We start from the raw sequence: 17,684 nt of genomic DNA on the forward strand, positions 1-17,684 counted from the left end.
GACCTGAAAAGTGAAAACCTGACGGCCGTATGCTAACACGCTAGCTTACTGCAGTTAGCCAGCCGGGAGAAAGCCTGGTAGGCGAGGTTAAAGCAGTTATACATTATCATAACATCCCATATTGATTTAAAACATCAATCCACTGTATTGCAACACACCATGACATCCGAGGCTATATAAACGTTTGCTTATTGTGGGTAAATTCGTTGTGTCTTGGTCACTGGTCTGCAGCAGATCCATCATTCATATAAATAAGTGAACCATTTCAATCTAAATGGGTTTCATATTGAAAGTGGCATTCTTTGATTTCACAAGCCATTGTTGACAGTTTGACACATTCCAACACAGCTTATTTAAATGCAGATTGCTTGTATGCTAATAGAGTCACAACTTCTCATTAGCTTTTCAGTCCATCATCATTCATGTAAGCTTTATAATTAGCTTCATACTAACATTAACATTAAATATTAACAGTACCATAGGCATACACATTAAGCAACATTATCTGTGCATAGAACGATACATTTGTTAATCAAACCAAATGTTTATTATACAGATAATCATACACATTGTAAACGTAGTATACAGTAGGCCTACATAAATGCAACATAACTTTAGGGTTTATTCTATAAACAATACGGCTAACCATCATCAAATAAAAGGGAAAAAATAGTCTGTTATTGAGAGATTATTCTATAAATAAAAACGAACTGTTTCATAGCATAACATCATCTTTTGTGAGACAGGAGCACAGGACAAGATATTGAAATAGCGTACAATCTACACTTATTTAAACACCTTGGTTACATTCTGCACAATGCGTACTTTGAGTACTACTTTCTGCTTTTGGTACATTTTGATACCAATGCTTTTATACTTTTTTACTCAAGGGCTACATTTTGAATACAAGACTTGTGCCCGTATTGCATGATACTTAAGTAAAGAATGCGAGTACTTTTCCCACTACATTGCCTAAGCACGACAGTATTAGTAAAAGCACACATCACAGATAGATTTATAGAGTAATATAAGGCAACTGTAAATGTTTAAAAAGACGAGCTGAAAACATGACGGCCGTATGCTAACACGCTAGCTTACTGCAGTTAGCCAGCCGGGAGAAAGCCTGGTAGGCGAGGTTAAAGCAGTTATACATTATCATAACATCCCATATTGATTTAAAACATCAATCCACTGTATTGCAACACACCATGACATCCGAGGCTATATAAACGTTTGCTTATTGTGGGTAAATTCGTTGTGTCTTGGTCACTGGTCTGCAGCAGATCATCAGCAGATCATCCAGCTTCATTCAGCGCAGCATATGGGGTAAAAACGATGGGGTCCTTGTTCCTTCTCTCTGGGAAAGCAGGATAACAGGATCCAGGCGGCCAAACATGCCAAACATCTCGCCGTCGTCGCCGATCTATCAAGTACTTAAAACAAATGGGCTGAAGAGGTTTTAATTGTTCAATATTGTGTAACTGAGAAACATTTGTAAGCACGCTAGAAAACAGTTCCTCGTCCACAGTAGCATCTATGTTGCGTCGTCGTTGTTGTGGTTGTCTGTTGTGTAACTTGTGTTCCGTGTGTAGAGTAGCAGTTCCGCTATAGTAGTTTCGGGAGGGAACCAAACCAAGGGGCGGACCAGGCTTCAAAGCGGAACTAGTTTTAAAATTCGTTCTCAACCGGGGAATTCCATGTATCCCCGCCCCTTTCTATGTTGGTCCCAGAGTCAAAGGAAGAGAGGCCGACCGATAGGTGTCGCCCTTTCTTCTTTGACGATGGGTTCCCAGATTGGGTCTCAGTTAATAAGTAGTATGTTTAGAAATGGTAGTGGTACGGCCCACCCTGCTCGCTGTAACTTGTACATGTTTAAAATAAAAAATATGTCGTAGCCCTGACCCCCCCACCCTACGAGGTGGTAGGGGGTCCCTGCTCCATCTCCCCATCAGTTTGGGGGTCCCCGGCCTGAAAACGTTGAAGACCCCTGAAGTAGGGCATTCATTTACAGAAAAAAAAAGAAAAAAGAACAGGAGGTTTCTGCCGGCTGCAACGATGTACAGACTTACCCACTCAGACTGGGCGTCCCTATCTGGGGCATGCCATTACAGGCCAGGATGTTTCGAATGTTTACATTTCCCTCTGTCTGTCTGTCTGCAGGCCCCACGCTGGTGATCACCGAGTACTGCTGCTTTGGTGACCTCCTCAACTTTCTGCGCAGGAAGAGAGAATGCTTCATGTGCTCCAAGATGGAAGAGCACTGCTACTACAGGAACATACTGCAGCAGAGAGACACTGCCGGGTCAGTGTCTGGATATAGGAGTGATTCTGAAACTCTTTCATTTCAACAACACCCAGTTTACTACGCACCCTTGTAGCCTCCTCATGGACCCCTAGTAAATAAAAATAAATACAGACCTATAGATTATAGACAAAGATTGACCAAGATATGGCTTCTATGCAGACATATCTTGGTTACTTTTTATTTTTTATTCTTAGCTGTTTAGCGGGATTCTACAGTAGGTTGTAGGTTCATTGTTTACAACCTACACGGCGTTGTCTCTGCACTCTATCTATGTGATTGTACCTGTTTATTGACTAGAGTTAAACAAGCACTTCACATGTAAGTCGCGCTGTCTGGATCACAGCGTCTGCTAAATGGCAAGATTCTAGACAAGGGGAGGCCTTTTTTTATTGCATCCCTGTCCCAGCAACGCACAAATGACTGTCTGCAAGACATTAAACCAGAACAGGTTGTGCGTGTAGGAATGAATGTGTCAGGACTAAGGAGCATGTTGCGTGCCGAGCAATTATTCCCTTGTAACCACAATAACTCTGACTGTCCCTATTTTTTGGCTTGTCGTTTTAAGCGAAAACATTTTCTTTCTTCTCCTGAAAAAAAAGAGAGAGAAAATCTAAAAAGATTGCAGATCGACTAGCTCACACGCTTGTAGATCTGCTATTGAATAGCCATACTAATAAAGCTATGGCGCGAGTGGTTAACAGAACAGCTGATGAAAGCTGAGAGCTGTCCCAAACATATGGAAAGCAACATTGTCACCTTACAGCCTAGTTTATACTCTACGCTTTCTATTAATCTACAAGTATGTGACACATTGTTGCCCTGTAGATGATTTCTAAAAGGGGTGCCACAGTTATTCAAACTAATAGATTTAATCGTTTATAATACATTCCTATTCATGGGTTGCATTTGTAGTCCTTCACCAGCCATGTTGAGGACCAACACAGGTGTTCTGATTGGCGAAGAACATTAGTTCTGTGCTAATCAGACAAATTGAAAAACCTGTGTTGGTCCTCAACATGGCTGTTTAGGACTACAAATGCAACCCATGAATTCCTGTTTTTGGCATGTCAATTTTGGCGAAAAGTTAAAATTGCCAATCTACAAGCTCGCAACGTGACGCGATGTGTGACAAGTGAGTTTGCAGAGCTGCTATTTTAACAATCTTTTTTGCACGACACCGCTGTCCGAGGAAGTGTAACATAATACGAGGAGCGTGAAATGAGCCTGAGTGCCCAGTACGTGCTGTTCGGTACGTAGGAGTGTGGCGCTGCCTGGAAGGACATCCTGCTCCTCTGAAGTGTCTCTGTGTTGTTCTGAGACCAGACTGCTCCTTCTCTTCCTCCCCACAGGGACAGCAGGAACGGCTACATGTCCATGAGGCCTTCTGTCGCCGGCGGCCCGCTGGTCAGCTCGTGCTCCGAGAAGAGACGCTCCGTCCGCCAAGGCAAGAGACACACTTTATCTATTGATATATGAGATGAAATAGTTAATTTGAGGGCTTCCGACGTACAAAAAGACTGTTAAAGGTCTTATTTGGGATGTTCCTTTTAGGCAGGGTGTTTAACTGGGTGCCATGGCATTGGTCCGACGGTTCATTAGTCCGAAGGTTCATTAGGCCGAATTTGTTAAGAATACTATGCCTAACTCTAACCCTAACCCTAACCTTAACCTCAGTAACCCTTCAGACTAATGAACCTTCGGACTTATGGACAGTCCCTGTTTAACTGTACTTGTACTGTACTACATTTCAATGGTATTGACTATACTTGTACAGTTATTTACTCCTACTGTCTAATAAAATAATCAATCAATCAATCAATCGGTGTGTCTCAAACTCTTAAGGCCTGTCCAGTGTCCATGGTATCTCCGAAACCAAACTTTTGTTTCGGTGAGTTACGATTTTCCGGCGGGCAGATTTCCGAAGTCGAACCGGACCTTTCTGGCGAAAAGTTCGGTTTCGGACAAAGTACCCCCATAAAGGAACCCACAAAGTCCCTGAAATCCACTTTGAGAAACACTCGAGTTAATTGAACTAATGACTTTGGTTGATTATAAAAAATACACAAAAAAAGCAAATTTTAATACAATAACTGATTTTCAAAAAATATCAGTAAACAGTAACGTTTGCGGCCTGGTTTGGTGTGTCAGGTGGCTCGTGTGGCGACGCGGACGTCGTGAGCGAAATGCTTCAAGAGGACGGTCTCTCGCTGGACACCGAAGACCTTCTCAGCTTCTCCTACCAGGTGGCCAAAGGCATGGACTTCCTGGCCTCCAAAAATGTGAGCATTCTTTTTCCTTCATCACCGACAAATGCAGTAATTAACAAAACAATAGTGACCAAGGCACTCTTGTCTCCATTTGTGTGGCGAACGCATAGGGAGGATTAAAAACACACCGGCCCGCAAATGCCCTTTTGCGAAGTGCATTGCACTCATCCATTCACACACATTCACACTCCAACGGCGGAGGAAGCCGTGCAAGTCACCGATTGTGATGGTTTTGGTCTGAACGAATGGACACATGGGCATTTTCTGCTTGTGATTATCAAATACCTACGATTTGCCAACATGCATGCAACCCTCAAGAGTGCTATATGTGATTAATATAGTGTATGGCGCTCTACAGACGGGCAGCGGTTGCCGCAGGGGCTCCCGCTTAGATATGCGGGGACAGCGCCGCGGTGATACACAAACACACTTGCTCTGCGAGCAAAAGAGCACCTTGTTTGGATTTTACTGTGGATTTTACTGTGGATCATGCAGTAAACATTTTATGCCCCTCGGCTGGTAGTAAACATTGTATGCCCCTGGCAGTAAAAGCCATTCGCCTGCTTACTGTTAAATCCTGTTTGACCGTTAGGATTCCTTATTATGCGGCTTGGTTGAATGCTTGATTCTGATTGGTCAATCGCTGAAATCAGCGGTGTGTTATTTCCTGATTACAGACCGCTGTCTAATCGTTCAGAGCACCTGGCTGCACTGCGTGAATTGTATGCCGTATCCAACATGACAGCCATGTCAACAATTTAGCTGTCATTTACAACTAAACAATGTTTTTGAAAACATTTGAAGTGAGAAATAGACGATGGCAGTAACCAAATATGGATTCTGTTTGATCGACAACGCTTCCTTGTTGTTTGACGTGGCAACATTGCGCTCGGCGAACGCCCAGTGCAACACTTGTGGAATACTTTCACTACTGGAAGCAAGAAAATATTTTGTTATATTTTTACTTTTGTGTCAAATTATTCATTTATTTATTAACTATTGAAAGACCTGCTATTTTTGAAAAATCGTGAAAATTTTAATTTTGACCCGATTCTATAAGTGTCTTTTGAATCCTTCTAAGGTTTTTTGAAAAACGTATGTTTCTATGTCAGCAATCTGGCCAGCCATCGTCAAAGAAAAGGTCATTTTCATTTAACTGGAGCTCAGTTAGTCTGTTCTTGAGAGACTACTATGTCAGTGGTTCTCAAACTTTTTCATATGGATGACCCCCAAAATGATATGTATTTGGCCACAGAGCCCCATCTCAACATATTTAGTTCCAGGGACCACCCAGAAGCAAAATTCGTTACAAACGTTCGTTCATATATTCGTTACATATATTCAAAGAGCCGCGCTGTGAGCTTGTAGATCTGCTATTTTTCAATAGTTAAAGCATTCAATAATTCTAGGCCTAAATGGGTTAAGTAGCCGTGTAATAAGCGGCATAACGTGTGGCTCAGCGGTCATTATGGAGAAATACAAATCCCTTCAGGCCGATAGCCACCTCCGTCGGGATTTTTATTTCTCGATAATGAGCGCCGAGCCAGACGTTATCCTTTACATATCATATGGACAGAACACACCGACACCAACAGATCAACAGACCTGATACAGAAACGGCAAAAACCTCCTTTGAAAGTGGTGACCTCCATCCACTTCAACCATTCTCTTTTTTCTCTTCTGTATTTCTTTTCCTTCTTTTTTTTATGCGGTGAAAGCCGCTTCCAAGGAGTGTCTTTGTCTGTCCCGTACATGTTCTTTTGAGTATTCCCATAGATTCTCAAGGAGTGAGAATGTCTGTCCCGTGCATGCAGAATTGAGGATTGGTCAAGCTTCACATGACAATTTGGCCATCCAGATAAAATCATTCATTCATTCAGAATTCATAAAAATATAGAACTAAAGCACATAGAAAGTATAGATCTAGAACACAGAATGTATAGATCTAGAACACAGATTTCATAGCTCTAGAACACATAGAATAAAAATTCACCGCTTCACTTCGAACCGAGGTTTGATTTTTTTCTTTCAAGTGCTAAGCATGGATCCTGTTTCCACGGCTGGTCAACAGACCTAAAACTCATGTTGGAGAATGCTGCTGAAATATTGATCGGCTGCAGACACTGCTGCACAGCCAGCCCTGTGTATCGGTGTCAGCGTCTGTGTGTGCGCTACAGATTCCAGTGAGGAAATCCAAGTGGTGTGTTACGTTACGTTGCGTTGCGCAAGGATGTCTGCGTTTTCCCCCGCACATGAAAATGTATAAGTCAAAGGGTCTTTAACAGGGGGTCCGGGACCCCAAGGGGGTAGTTCTCAGAGTCACTATAGGGGGTCCTCCAAATCTTTGTGTGATAGAAACCTTTTTCTCCTTTTTTATATTAACCACTTGAACCCTAGCGTCCATATTCTGAGAACTTTAGCCAAAAATAGCAGATCTACAAGCTCACAACGCCTCGCGCTGCGAGGTGTTGTGAGCTTGTAGATCGGCTATTTTCAGCAAAGAGGTTTTGTAGAGGTGAAAAAGAGCTGACCAAGTACAGAGTGAAAGGTCAACTTTATGTATACATATCTGAAAACACAAATTGACCCGAATCCAAAATTCAATGACGATAGTGCTGTCAAACGATGAAACTATATGGAATCTATACGAAAAGGTTGTGTGGGGTCCCTGCTTCATCTCTCTCTCTCAACTAAGGGGTCCTTGGCCTGAAAACGTTGGATAACCATGTGTCTCCTCACTTTTGCAGTGCATCCACAGAGACCTGGCAGCACGAAACATCCTCCTGACTCAAGGAAGAGTGGCAAAGATCTGTGACTTTGGCCTGGCCCGGGACATCACAACCGACTCCAACTATGTGGTCAAAGGCAACGTAAGTCTGCACTGCACTGACGGCACATGCAGGGGCGTCACAAGGGGGGGGGGGGGGGGGAGTGGGACCGAGTTACTAGGGCCCAAGGTGGAGGGGCCTTAATTATTTAATATCCACCTCTTTCCGCAGGAATTTACTGGAGAATTTGTTGCACCACACTTCCGGTTAACAGCAGACATACAAGCTCACGTCGCGTCGCAGATGCAGCCGTTGTGAGCTTGTAGATCATACTCGGCTGCGGCGCCGGAAGCTCCGTCCAACTTCTGCGCAATGCACCATGGGATGTTGGAAAGTTGTGGATACTTTAGCTATTGATCTGCTATTTTTGAAAAGTTGTGAAAATGTGTACAAATCTTTGAATATGTTTATTTTTTGAGCGAACATTTGTAACTCAAATTTTGCTTCTGGGGGGGTCCCTGGAACTAAATATTTTGAGATGGGGTCTGTGGCCAAACACATATCATTGTGGGCGTCCTTCACATGAAAAGGTTTGAGCACCACTGACATAGAAACAAGGATTTGAAATATTCAAACTTCAAAAATAGCAGATCTACAAGCTTGTAGTGCAGCACTCGGTGCTGCGCTGTGAGCTTGTATATCTGCTATTTTTCAATAGTTAAAGCATTCATGGGGGGCCCCGCAGTGATGGTGCAACACCCCTGAGCACATGAGTTATACTGTACCTGCATTCTGTGAATTCCTTGTCATGCTTCCATCTGGATCGGCTCAGCACAGGACACTAAGCACACTGTCAACACTGGGTCAACACCCATTCTGGGGTCACGTAACCAGCATATTTTCAAAATATCTGCTCATAATGACATGCCCCAGAATAGGGACCCCAGGGTTAACGTGGTTAAAGGACAACATTGTTTTGTTTTTTTTACAACAAGAGTTCATATTTTAGATTGTAATTAGAGAAAAGAAAAGATGAGTGTTAAAATGTTTTCATTTACTACTTTCTATCGTTTTAGTGGTTTTAGTATTTTGATTTCAGTGGGTTGGGGCATGCATACAAGTGGTTAAATATGTCTTTTTAGACACAATAAGCCGGCAATTTCTTTGTTACTATTTACACCAGCCCCCATAAGTCACATCTGCCCATGAAAGATTGCGGTGCATCTTGGGAATGGGTTTATTGTGTCTAAAAATACTGTACATATTTAGCCACTTGCAAATCGCAAAACAAAAATCACTAAAATGATAGAAATAAGTAAATGAAAACATTTTAACACTCATCTTTTCTTTTCTCTAATGACTGTCTAAAATATGAACCCTTGTTGTAAAAAAAACAAGTTTTCCTTTAAAGTGTGCTGGACAGGTGTGTGTGTGTGTGTGTGTGTGTGTGTGTGTGTGTGTGTGTGTGTGTGTGTGTGTGTGTGTGTGTGTGTGTGTGTGTGTGTGTGTGTGTGTGTGTGTGTGTGTGTGTGTGTGTGTGTGGGGCATGCGTGCGTGTGTGCGCGTGTGCGTGAGTGCGTGCGTGCAAAACATCTGGCAGTCATTCTTCATGCTATACACCACAACCTTTATTGGTTTTTTTTCTGGATCAAATCAAGAGCTCAGTTTTACTTGGTCAGGTACAAAGATGAGAGCTTTACAAAAACCTTAAAATATACGCCATGACTGCAGGCAAACCGGCAGTTCAGCGGGTACTAGTTCTCAAAGTAGGGGTCCAGGGACCACCAAGTATGTGTATGTTATCTGCCTGGAGGAGCTTTCCAATGAACGTATGAAATCGGCCTTTTGTAACGGCACTTTCAAAACTAAGCATTCAATGCTGGAAAACCATTTTGAATATTCTGAGTCGAGGCTGGCAAAAAACAACAACCGTGTTGACTCAAAGTACAAGCATTTCTGAGAAAGTGCTCAGGGCTTCCTATCAAGTGTCTCGACGTTTTTGCCAAGTGCAAAGAAGCGCACGCAATCTTCAAAACTTAGATTCTCCCTTCTGCAGCGGACAATTCTAAAGCAGGGGTCTTCAACGTTTTCAGGCCAAGGACCCCTTAGTTGAGTGAGAGATGAAGCAAGGACCCCCACAACCTGTTCATAGATTCCATATAGTTTCATCGTTTGACAGCACAATCATCAGTGTATTTTGGATTCACGTAAATTTGTGTTTTCAGATATTTAACCACTTGAACCGTCATTACCTAGTAAACTTTCACTCTGTACTTGGTCTGCTGGACACTAGGGTTCAAGTTGTTAATATAAAAAGGATTGGAAGTTTTGGAGGACCCCCTGTAGTAACTCTGAGGACCCCCTAGGGGTCCCGGACCCCCTGTTGAAGACCTCTGTTCTAAAGTGTCTGTCTGTACTGTATTTATGTTTGTGCACACCCTGTAAGGGTTAGCAACATTCTCTACACGTTACACACTAAACACACTGACACACACTTAATAGACTTCCTCAAGTTATTGTTCCTGTAAAACCCTATACTTATTTGGGGCCCCCAGGGGTCTATACTTAAACTTAACCTCCTTTTCCAGTGTTTTTTATAACCTCCTTTTTCCCCCTCCACAACAAATCTCTCTCTACCCAAAACGTCTGACCTATACGAGCTCAGGGGTTCAAGTTCTCAGTCCTGGGGACTGATTTCAGTCTTGAGGATTCAGTAGGGGCTTTTTCTGAGATATTATATGGGGGAGGTGTAGCGATGGCCGCAGCGTGAATGTAAGATATGAGTATTTGAATTGGCCTTTGTAGGCGCATTGATTCCGGGTAGAGACACGAATGCATTTGGGTCTCCATCCGGAATCAATGGGGGTACATTTATTATAATCAAATTATTGGCTTTGGAATGCGATAAAAACTAAAATATATTATTGAACTCAAGTCTCTGTGGGGTGAGTAATCGATAGGAAAAAAAAGTCATTTTGGGGGTGAACTACTCCTTTAAACCCCAAGCTTGAGTGTTCGTGTGGTTTAATACCGCTTATCTTGTTTTGGTTGAGTTTATTAAATTATTAGCGGAGCATGTCACACCGACATTTCAAACACTTGTACGAGCATGAGAAATAAATACTTTTGAATCTCAAATCTGTTCTCCAAACCACACACCGATAGACCTGTTGTGTGAGGAAACTGCCAAAAGTGAACGAAAACGATAATCACATTATTGCTTCACCTTTTCCACTCGTCTAAGAACGGCGCCTTAAAAGCCAAACATATGGCGTGTGCCCGCCCTCCAATTCTAGCATGTTACGTCTGTCTGAGGTGTCCCACTAATGACAAGCCTCACAATGGAGCTCTTGAGCTCTTATTTTTACACCTGTAAAGGAGCTGTTGATGCTCCAGGCGTGTAGGCGCTGGTATGTAACGTATGTTCCACAGACAAGGTGTCCTCTGTAAAAAATATGTCTGGCAGCCGACCCGCTGTCATATGGTTATATACAGTACAGTCTGTCTGTCTGTGTGTGTGTGTGTGTGTGTGTGTGTGTGTGTGTGTGTGTGTGTGTGTGTGTGTGTGTGTGTGTGTGTGTGTGTGTGTGTGTGTGTGTGTGTGTGTGTGTGTGTGTGTGTGTGTGTGTGTGCGTGCCTGCATACTTCCATCCATCTCAGGTTTAAGGATAGATCGTTCGTTGAAGATATTCATATCCTCAGGGGCTCATGAGATTAATTTATCTATCAAAACATCCACCGCCTGTCTGTCAGTCAGTCAGTCAGTCTGTCTGTCTGTCTGTCCGTCACGTCACACTTTTCCCCTACTCAGATCTCCGCCACCCACACTCATTGGCTGCCAAACCACAACCACCCCTCATTTATCACATGGCCCTCTTCACCATGAGGCCGATTCTTGCAAAACACATTTTTGGACACGGCTCCTACAGATTTTGCCCTAAAATCACACAAAGCAGACAGTATCTCTACAGTCATGTCATCAACATGCATCTGTCCCATCTAGCGCCACCATGAGGCAGATTTTTGCAAAACACATTTTTGGACACTGCTCCTACAGACTTTGCAAAAAAAGGGTGTGTACCGCAAAGCGATACACAGTATGTCTAAAGTCATGTCATCAACATGGATCTGTCCCATTTCCCATATTCCTTCCCTCCTGATTGCCTACCATTGCCTTCTAAAGTTTGTGTATGCGACCTGACGGTCGCTTATCTCCCGATTAGGGAGTCTTACTGGTTTGAATCATGGGCAACTCCTGAACGCCTGTGTGATGTTTGTCTCCCTGAGTCAATCAAGTACATTTTATTCATGAAGCACACACTAAAACAACTGTGTTGTCCAAAGCACTGGGCAGCATGCAAACATAAAATATTACAGAGAATAGCAGTAGGTTAACCTCTAAAACACAGTATACTTTCTTGACCAGAAATCCCAAGGGGTCTATACTACTACTAGACCAGGGTTCCCCAAATAGTTTTCCCCAAGGTCCGAATTATGTCTAGGGTACCAAGCCGAGGGCCACAACATTGCAGGGGGCGACGGTGGCGTTCCCGCTACTCCAACGACAGTTCAGATATCGTCGTTGTCGGGTGAAAATCTTGTATGTCCAAAACCATTCGTTTTGCATTTATCATTTAAAAAAAAATATATATATAGTGAAAACAGCCGATCTACAAGCACACAACGCCTCGCACCGCGCGGCGTTGTGTGCTTGTAGATCTGCTGTTTTCACTACTTTTGTGAGACAGCCTTGTATGATGAAGCAGGGCTTTACTTTGCCAAAGAACTTACAAATTTGGAGATACAAGGTTTCCACCCGACAACAATGATATACTAGTGTTTTTGCTGCTCTTATACCACCATTATTACTGGGGTTGGTGTGGGCCAGACAGTAGCCCCCCGCGGGCCGCAAATGGCCCGCGGGCCGCCTATTGGGGAACCCTGTACTAGACCCTCTCCTTTTCCCCCATCGATACTAAATCTCTTCACTGAAAATAGCTGATCTACAAGTTCCACAGTTGTGGGGCAGCAACTGAAAAAGCACAACAATAGGCTTGTCACAATTATTACATAATCGTCTAATCGCAATTATCTTGTCATAATCGTCATAATGTTGAAAAATGTTCATACGGTATGTTTTCAAACATTTTCCAAAAATTGTGGAAATAGCCGATCTATAAGTTCACATGCAACGCGTTGTGAGCTTGTAGATCGGCTATTTCCACTATCAATGTTCTTTTTTAAGTATAAAGTCGTCAAATATGTCAGTCATTTCTTTGTATTATTCAGGTTATGTGTCATATCTGCCTTGTGCAACTTCAAAGCCTTTAAGCCAAACAGGAATGTAATTGTCAACGACAAAAACACAATTAAATCGCAAAACTTTGAGTGACGATTAATCGTCATGTAACATGTCATAATCGTGACAGCCCTACTCAACAATCACCCTTTTCGCCTGCAGAGTCGTCGGGTTGGGCTGGATCAAAAGATCCACTGTGAAGCTGTGGTTGAGCCATCAGCAAACGTGTAATGAACGTGCTGGGCCCCTGATTCAGCCCGGGAAAAAGAGTTGGAGAGGCCCTCACAGAGAGATCTCTCTCTCTCTGTAGCGCTGCTGCTACTTTGCCATTTCAGATCATGACAAGTGACAAGCCAGTGGGCCAATTACAAGAGTTACATTTCGTCGTTGTCGGGTGGAAACCTTGTATGTCCAAAACCGTTTGTTTTGTATTTATCATTTTAAAAATGATTTAAACTAGTGAAAACAGCCGATCTACAAGCACACAACGCCTCGCACCGTAAGGCGTTGTGTGCTTTTAAATTTGAAACTTGGAGATACGAGGTTTCTGCCCGACAGTGACGATTTACTTCGTTTTGCCCGCCCAGCCCCCAAAATGGAACGAAGGCCGACATTTCTTTTTTTTTTTTTTGTGAATGAACCGGCCGTTCAGGAGTTGTCCCGCTTTTCCCAATGGCCAGCACGTCCCTGGTAATGATCCTCATGGGTTCATGATAGAAGTGGTTGTGATGAGCGGCGGTGTGTGTGTGTTTCTCTCCCCTCTAGGCTCGTCTGCCTGTCAAGTGGATGTCCCCAGAAAGCATCTTCGAGTGTGTGTACACCTTCGAGAGCGACGTGTGGTCCTACGGCATCCTGCTCTGGGAGATATTCTCCCTAGGTATGTTTATCTCTGTCAGCTACACTGTGTGTGTGTGTGTGTGTGTGTGTGTGTGTGTGTGTGTGTGTGTGTGTGTGTGTGTGTGTGTGTGTGTGTGTGTGTGTGTGTGTGTGTGTGTGGGGTCACTGGGGTGGGGGGGTTGTGGGTATTTGTTTGCTTGTCTGAGAAGGTATGTGTGTTTTGTGGGCAGGTTTGTTTGTGTTTAGGTGTGTGTGTTTAGGTGTGTGTGTGTGTGTGTGTGTGTGTGTGTGTGTGTGTGTGTGTGTGTGTGTAATGTGTGTATTTGTTTTGTAGGCTCGTTTGTGTATAGTTATGTGTTTGTGTGTACCTTTGAACATAATGCGTGCGTGCGTGTGTGTTTGTTTTGTAGGCTCGTTTGTGTATAGCTATGTGTTTGTGCGTGCGTGCGTGCGTGCGTGCGTGCGTGCGTGCGTGTTTGTTTTGTAGGCTCGTTTGTGTATAGCTATGCGTGCGTGCGTGCGTGCGCGCGTGCGTGACTGTCCGTTGGCCTGTGTCTCTCTAATGGTTGTGGTTTCCATGTTGGCCTTGTAGGAAACAGTCCGTATCCTGGTATGCCTGTGGACTCCAAGTTCTACAAGCTCATAAAAGAGGGCTACAGAATGGATGCTCCAGAGTTCGCACCCAGTGATATGTGAGTCCACTATTATTCAGTGTTTTTGAATAATACAATTAAGTTCTGTTTATGTGTATTTATATTTACTTGTTTGTTCCATGTATAATTCAAGTTTAATCTAAATCTTTGTTCTTTTCATACAAATATAAATATAAATATTACAAAATATATGAATTAAGAAGGTATCTGTGCTTGTTTTTACTTTGCTTATAAGTTAAAAAAAAGTTCTTCATTTTTTACAAAATTCTTTATTACATTTTTGGCAGATGTACAAAAAACATAAAACAGGTCTACATTTTCAAATTGTAAACAACAATAATAGAAGAGAGTACGTTATAACGATTCAACAAAACAAAAAAAAACATAAACCACTAAAACCAGACAAAAGTTTTTTTAGTTTTTGACGAAATATCAGTCACAATATTGTGATTGGACATCGGACCCCCCCAAAAAAAAAGATCTGGCGCCGGTCGGGCTCTTCTGTTTGCGTGACAAGAGAATGTTGTAAAAGTTACTGTGCTGAACTCTCATTTGAATAAAAGAATACCGTAATGATAGACCTGCCGTGTAATAACAGACTTAAATCACACGCACAGCACATGTGTGTGCATGCGTGTGTTGCGACGATTTTATAATGGTGACCAGGGGCGTCACAAGGGTGGGGGGGGGGGGGGAGTGGGACTGAGTTACTAGGGCCCAAGGTGGAGGGGCCCTAGTAACTTTAGCTATTGAAAAATAGCAGATCTACAAGCTCACAGCGCGGCACCGAGTGCCGCGCTGTGAGCTTATAGATCTGCTATTTTTGCTTCTGGGGGGGATCCCTGGAACTAAATATTTTGAGATGGGGGTCCGTGGCCAAATACATATAATTTTGGGGGTCCTTCACATGAAAAGGTTTGAGCACCACTGACATGGAAACATATAGGTTTCTTGCACACATTTTCACGAGTTTTCAAAAATAGCAGATCTACAAGCTCGCAGCGCGGCACTCGGTGCCGCGCTGTGAGCTTGTATATCTGCTATTTTTCAATAGTTAACATTCATGGGGGGCCCGCAGTGAATCCTTGTACCCGGGGCCCAGAATTTGGTGTGACGCCCCTGATGGTGACTCTGCTGACTGACATGTCATTCCTGTCTGTGTGCAGGTATGAGATAATGAGGTCCTGCTGGGACGCCGACCCCTTCAGGAGGCCGCCCTTCGGGAAGGTGGTGGAGAGGATCGAACAGCAGCTGTCAGACGCCACCAAGCACGTAAGTCGGGGCGCCGTAATGTTTAACCACTTACCGTGACCGCTGTGAGCTAGTACAGGGGTTCCCAAACCTTTTTTGTCTCAGGGCACCCCAGAAATATTTTTTTAATCCGAGGCACCCCTACTATTATAATTTTCACTCCCAGCACCTTATATTTATAGCATATCGTCGTTGTCGGGTGGAAACCTTGTATGTCCACAACCGTTCGTTTTGCATTTATCATCTCTAAAATGTACTAAACTAGTGAAAACAGCAGATCTACAAGCACACAACGCCTCGCATCGCGAGGCGTTGTGTGCTTGTAGATCGGCTGTTTTCACTAGTTTTGTGCGACAGTCTTGTATGATGAAGCAGGGCTTTGCTTTAACAAAAGACACATTTACACATTTGAAACTTGGAGATCGAGGTTTCTGCCCGACAGTGGCGATATTTTAGTGATTATGTTGTGAGGAAAATGTTGAGATAATAGCCATTTTGGTTAGAACTGACTGAAAATAACTTAGTACTTCAAGTTTAAAATGATACTAAATATTTTTTTCAAGTGTCCAAATAAATTCTAAATATTATCAAATTATCTCGTGGCACCCCTGGACTGCCGTCGCGGCACCCCAGGGTGCCCCGTCACCCACTTTGAAAACCCCTGAGCTAGTAGATCTTGTCATGAAATGTCATGAAAATCTTTGCAAATCTTTGAATGTATGTATTTTTAAAGCGAACATAGCAGATCTACATGCTCACAACGCCTCGCGATGCGAGGCGTTGTGAGCATGTAGATCGGCTATTTTCCCAATTTCTGCCTCTGTATATTTGAGAGGTATTAAAAAGTCCTTAAATTGTCAATTTAGAAATGTGCAGATACCCTCTATACACTTAAACTTTATGTTGGTTTGTTTACAGTTGAGTGAGAAAACAATGTTTCACATTAAGTTAATCATCTGTGGGGACCCCCCAAAATAATTGGGGGGTAGTGTGGCATCGGCGTAGTCCAGGTCTGTGAGGGTTTGGGCAGGGTGTCTCGTAGACCTTCTGGGTGTAATGGTGAAGCCGAGCTCCTGCTCCTTTCCTCTCATAGCTTGTCTCAGAGCATAGTCCAACACAACTATAAAAAGGAAGGGGGCTAGGGTGTCTCCCTGCAGCACTCCGGTTTGGATGTTGAACTCTTCGCTGCTACCGTCCGCCGTTGTCACCTGGGCTCTCGTTCCCGTGTACATGGTCCCAATGGCTCGGAGCAGGTTTGGAGGAACATCGTAGGCCTTGAGTATCTTCATCATCATTCCTCTGTGGACAGAGTCGAAGGCCTTCCTGAAATCGATGAAGCATAGCACCGCAGATAGATTGTTCCTCTTTACCTCTTCAATGGTCTGGAGGGCACTTTTTACAGACGGATTAATGAATACCTATACTATCCCGCGGGGGAAATTCAGATATCGCAGCCCAACCCAGCTGCTTTTTTTATCAGCTTTGACCCAGCTGAACTCAACCCAGTGATGCCCACAAGGAGCGCAAGGGGGAAGGGGAGCAGTGGTAGCTGGAGTGGGGAATCGTACCTGCGACCTCTGGGGCCTCCGGAGTCCTAGGTGTGGACACTAACCACTCAGCCACCACTGCTCTAAAGGGCAGGGGCTCAAGCCCCCTTTGATGTCTATGAGTGCACGTGTCTGGTTTCTCTGAAAGGGAAGGATTGTCACTTCCTCTCCGGTGAGGAAGGAGCATGGTGCGAGGCGGCCGCGGCCACCCCGGCTCTCTTTGACCTTGTCACTTCCTCCCCTACCAGAGAGGAAGTGACAAGGCATCCCCGGGACTCAGTCGCAGCGGGGGGCCTCTCGCGTCTCGTGCATATCAGCCCCCCGCTCCCTCCCGGTGTAATGCTGTCATCTGTTTTGATCACATACAGCAGGGTTCCCCAATAGGCGGCACCCCAGGGTGCCCCGTCACCCACTTTGAAAACCCCTGCTATAGGGATTGTGTCTATTATTATCTATTATTCTATTATTATATCGCTATCTATTTCTCCATCCTTTCTAGATCTATCTGAACTTCAACACCAAGCTCACCAGGGAGGACCACAACTCCCAGAATGCACCGCTGCTGCAGCAGCAGCAGCAGCAGCGCCTCAGCTCCTCCGGCAGCCCCAGCCCACCCACCCCGGCGTCCCAGCCTCTGCTGGCGCACGACGAGGTCTTCCTGGAGGGCATGAGCCGCCGCGGCCACCCGGTGTGAAGGACCCCCGTCCCCCCCGTCCCCGTCCCGCTGACGCTCGGGCCGCCCCTTTAAGTGCCTGTA

At 44.1% G+C, this 17,684-nt stretch overlaps 1 protein-coding gene across 1 annotated transcript in view; it reads left to right on the forward strand.

Moving 5' to 3' along the window:
• Positions 1–17,621, forward strand: part of kita (KIT proto-oncogene, receptor tyrosine kinase a) — a gene marked incomplete at both ends in the record, with an annotated part of 72,363 nt that extends 54,742 nt beyond the window's left edge. Inside the window, 8 exons of the mRNA XM_080730893.1 lie at positions 2,161–2,302; positions 3,655–3,749; positions 4,454–4,584; positions 7,320–7,442; positions 13,405–13,516; positions 14,069–14,168; positions 15,296–15,401; positions 17,427–17,621. Of these exons, the coding sequence (XP_080587019.1) occupies positions 2,161–2,302; positions 3,655–3,749; positions 4,454–4,584; positions 7,320–7,442; positions 13,405–13,516; positions 14,069–14,168; positions 15,296–15,401; positions 17,427–17,621 (1,004 nt within the window). The remainder of the gene's footprint in view (positions 1–2,160; positions 2,303–3,654; positions 3,750–4,453; positions 4,585–7,319; positions 7,443–13,404; positions 13,517–14,068; positions 14,169–15,295; positions 15,402–17,426) is intronic.
• Between the last annotated feature and the right edge of the window lie 63 nt (positions 17,622–17,684).

This window comes from Nannobrachium achirus, assembly GCF_963921795.1.
Source record: "Nannobrachium achirus genome assembly, chromosome: 1".
In the NCBI taxonomy this organism is placed as follows: Eukaryota; Metazoa; Chordata; class Actinopteri; order Myctophiformes; family Myctophidae; genus Nannobrachium; species Nannobrachium achirus.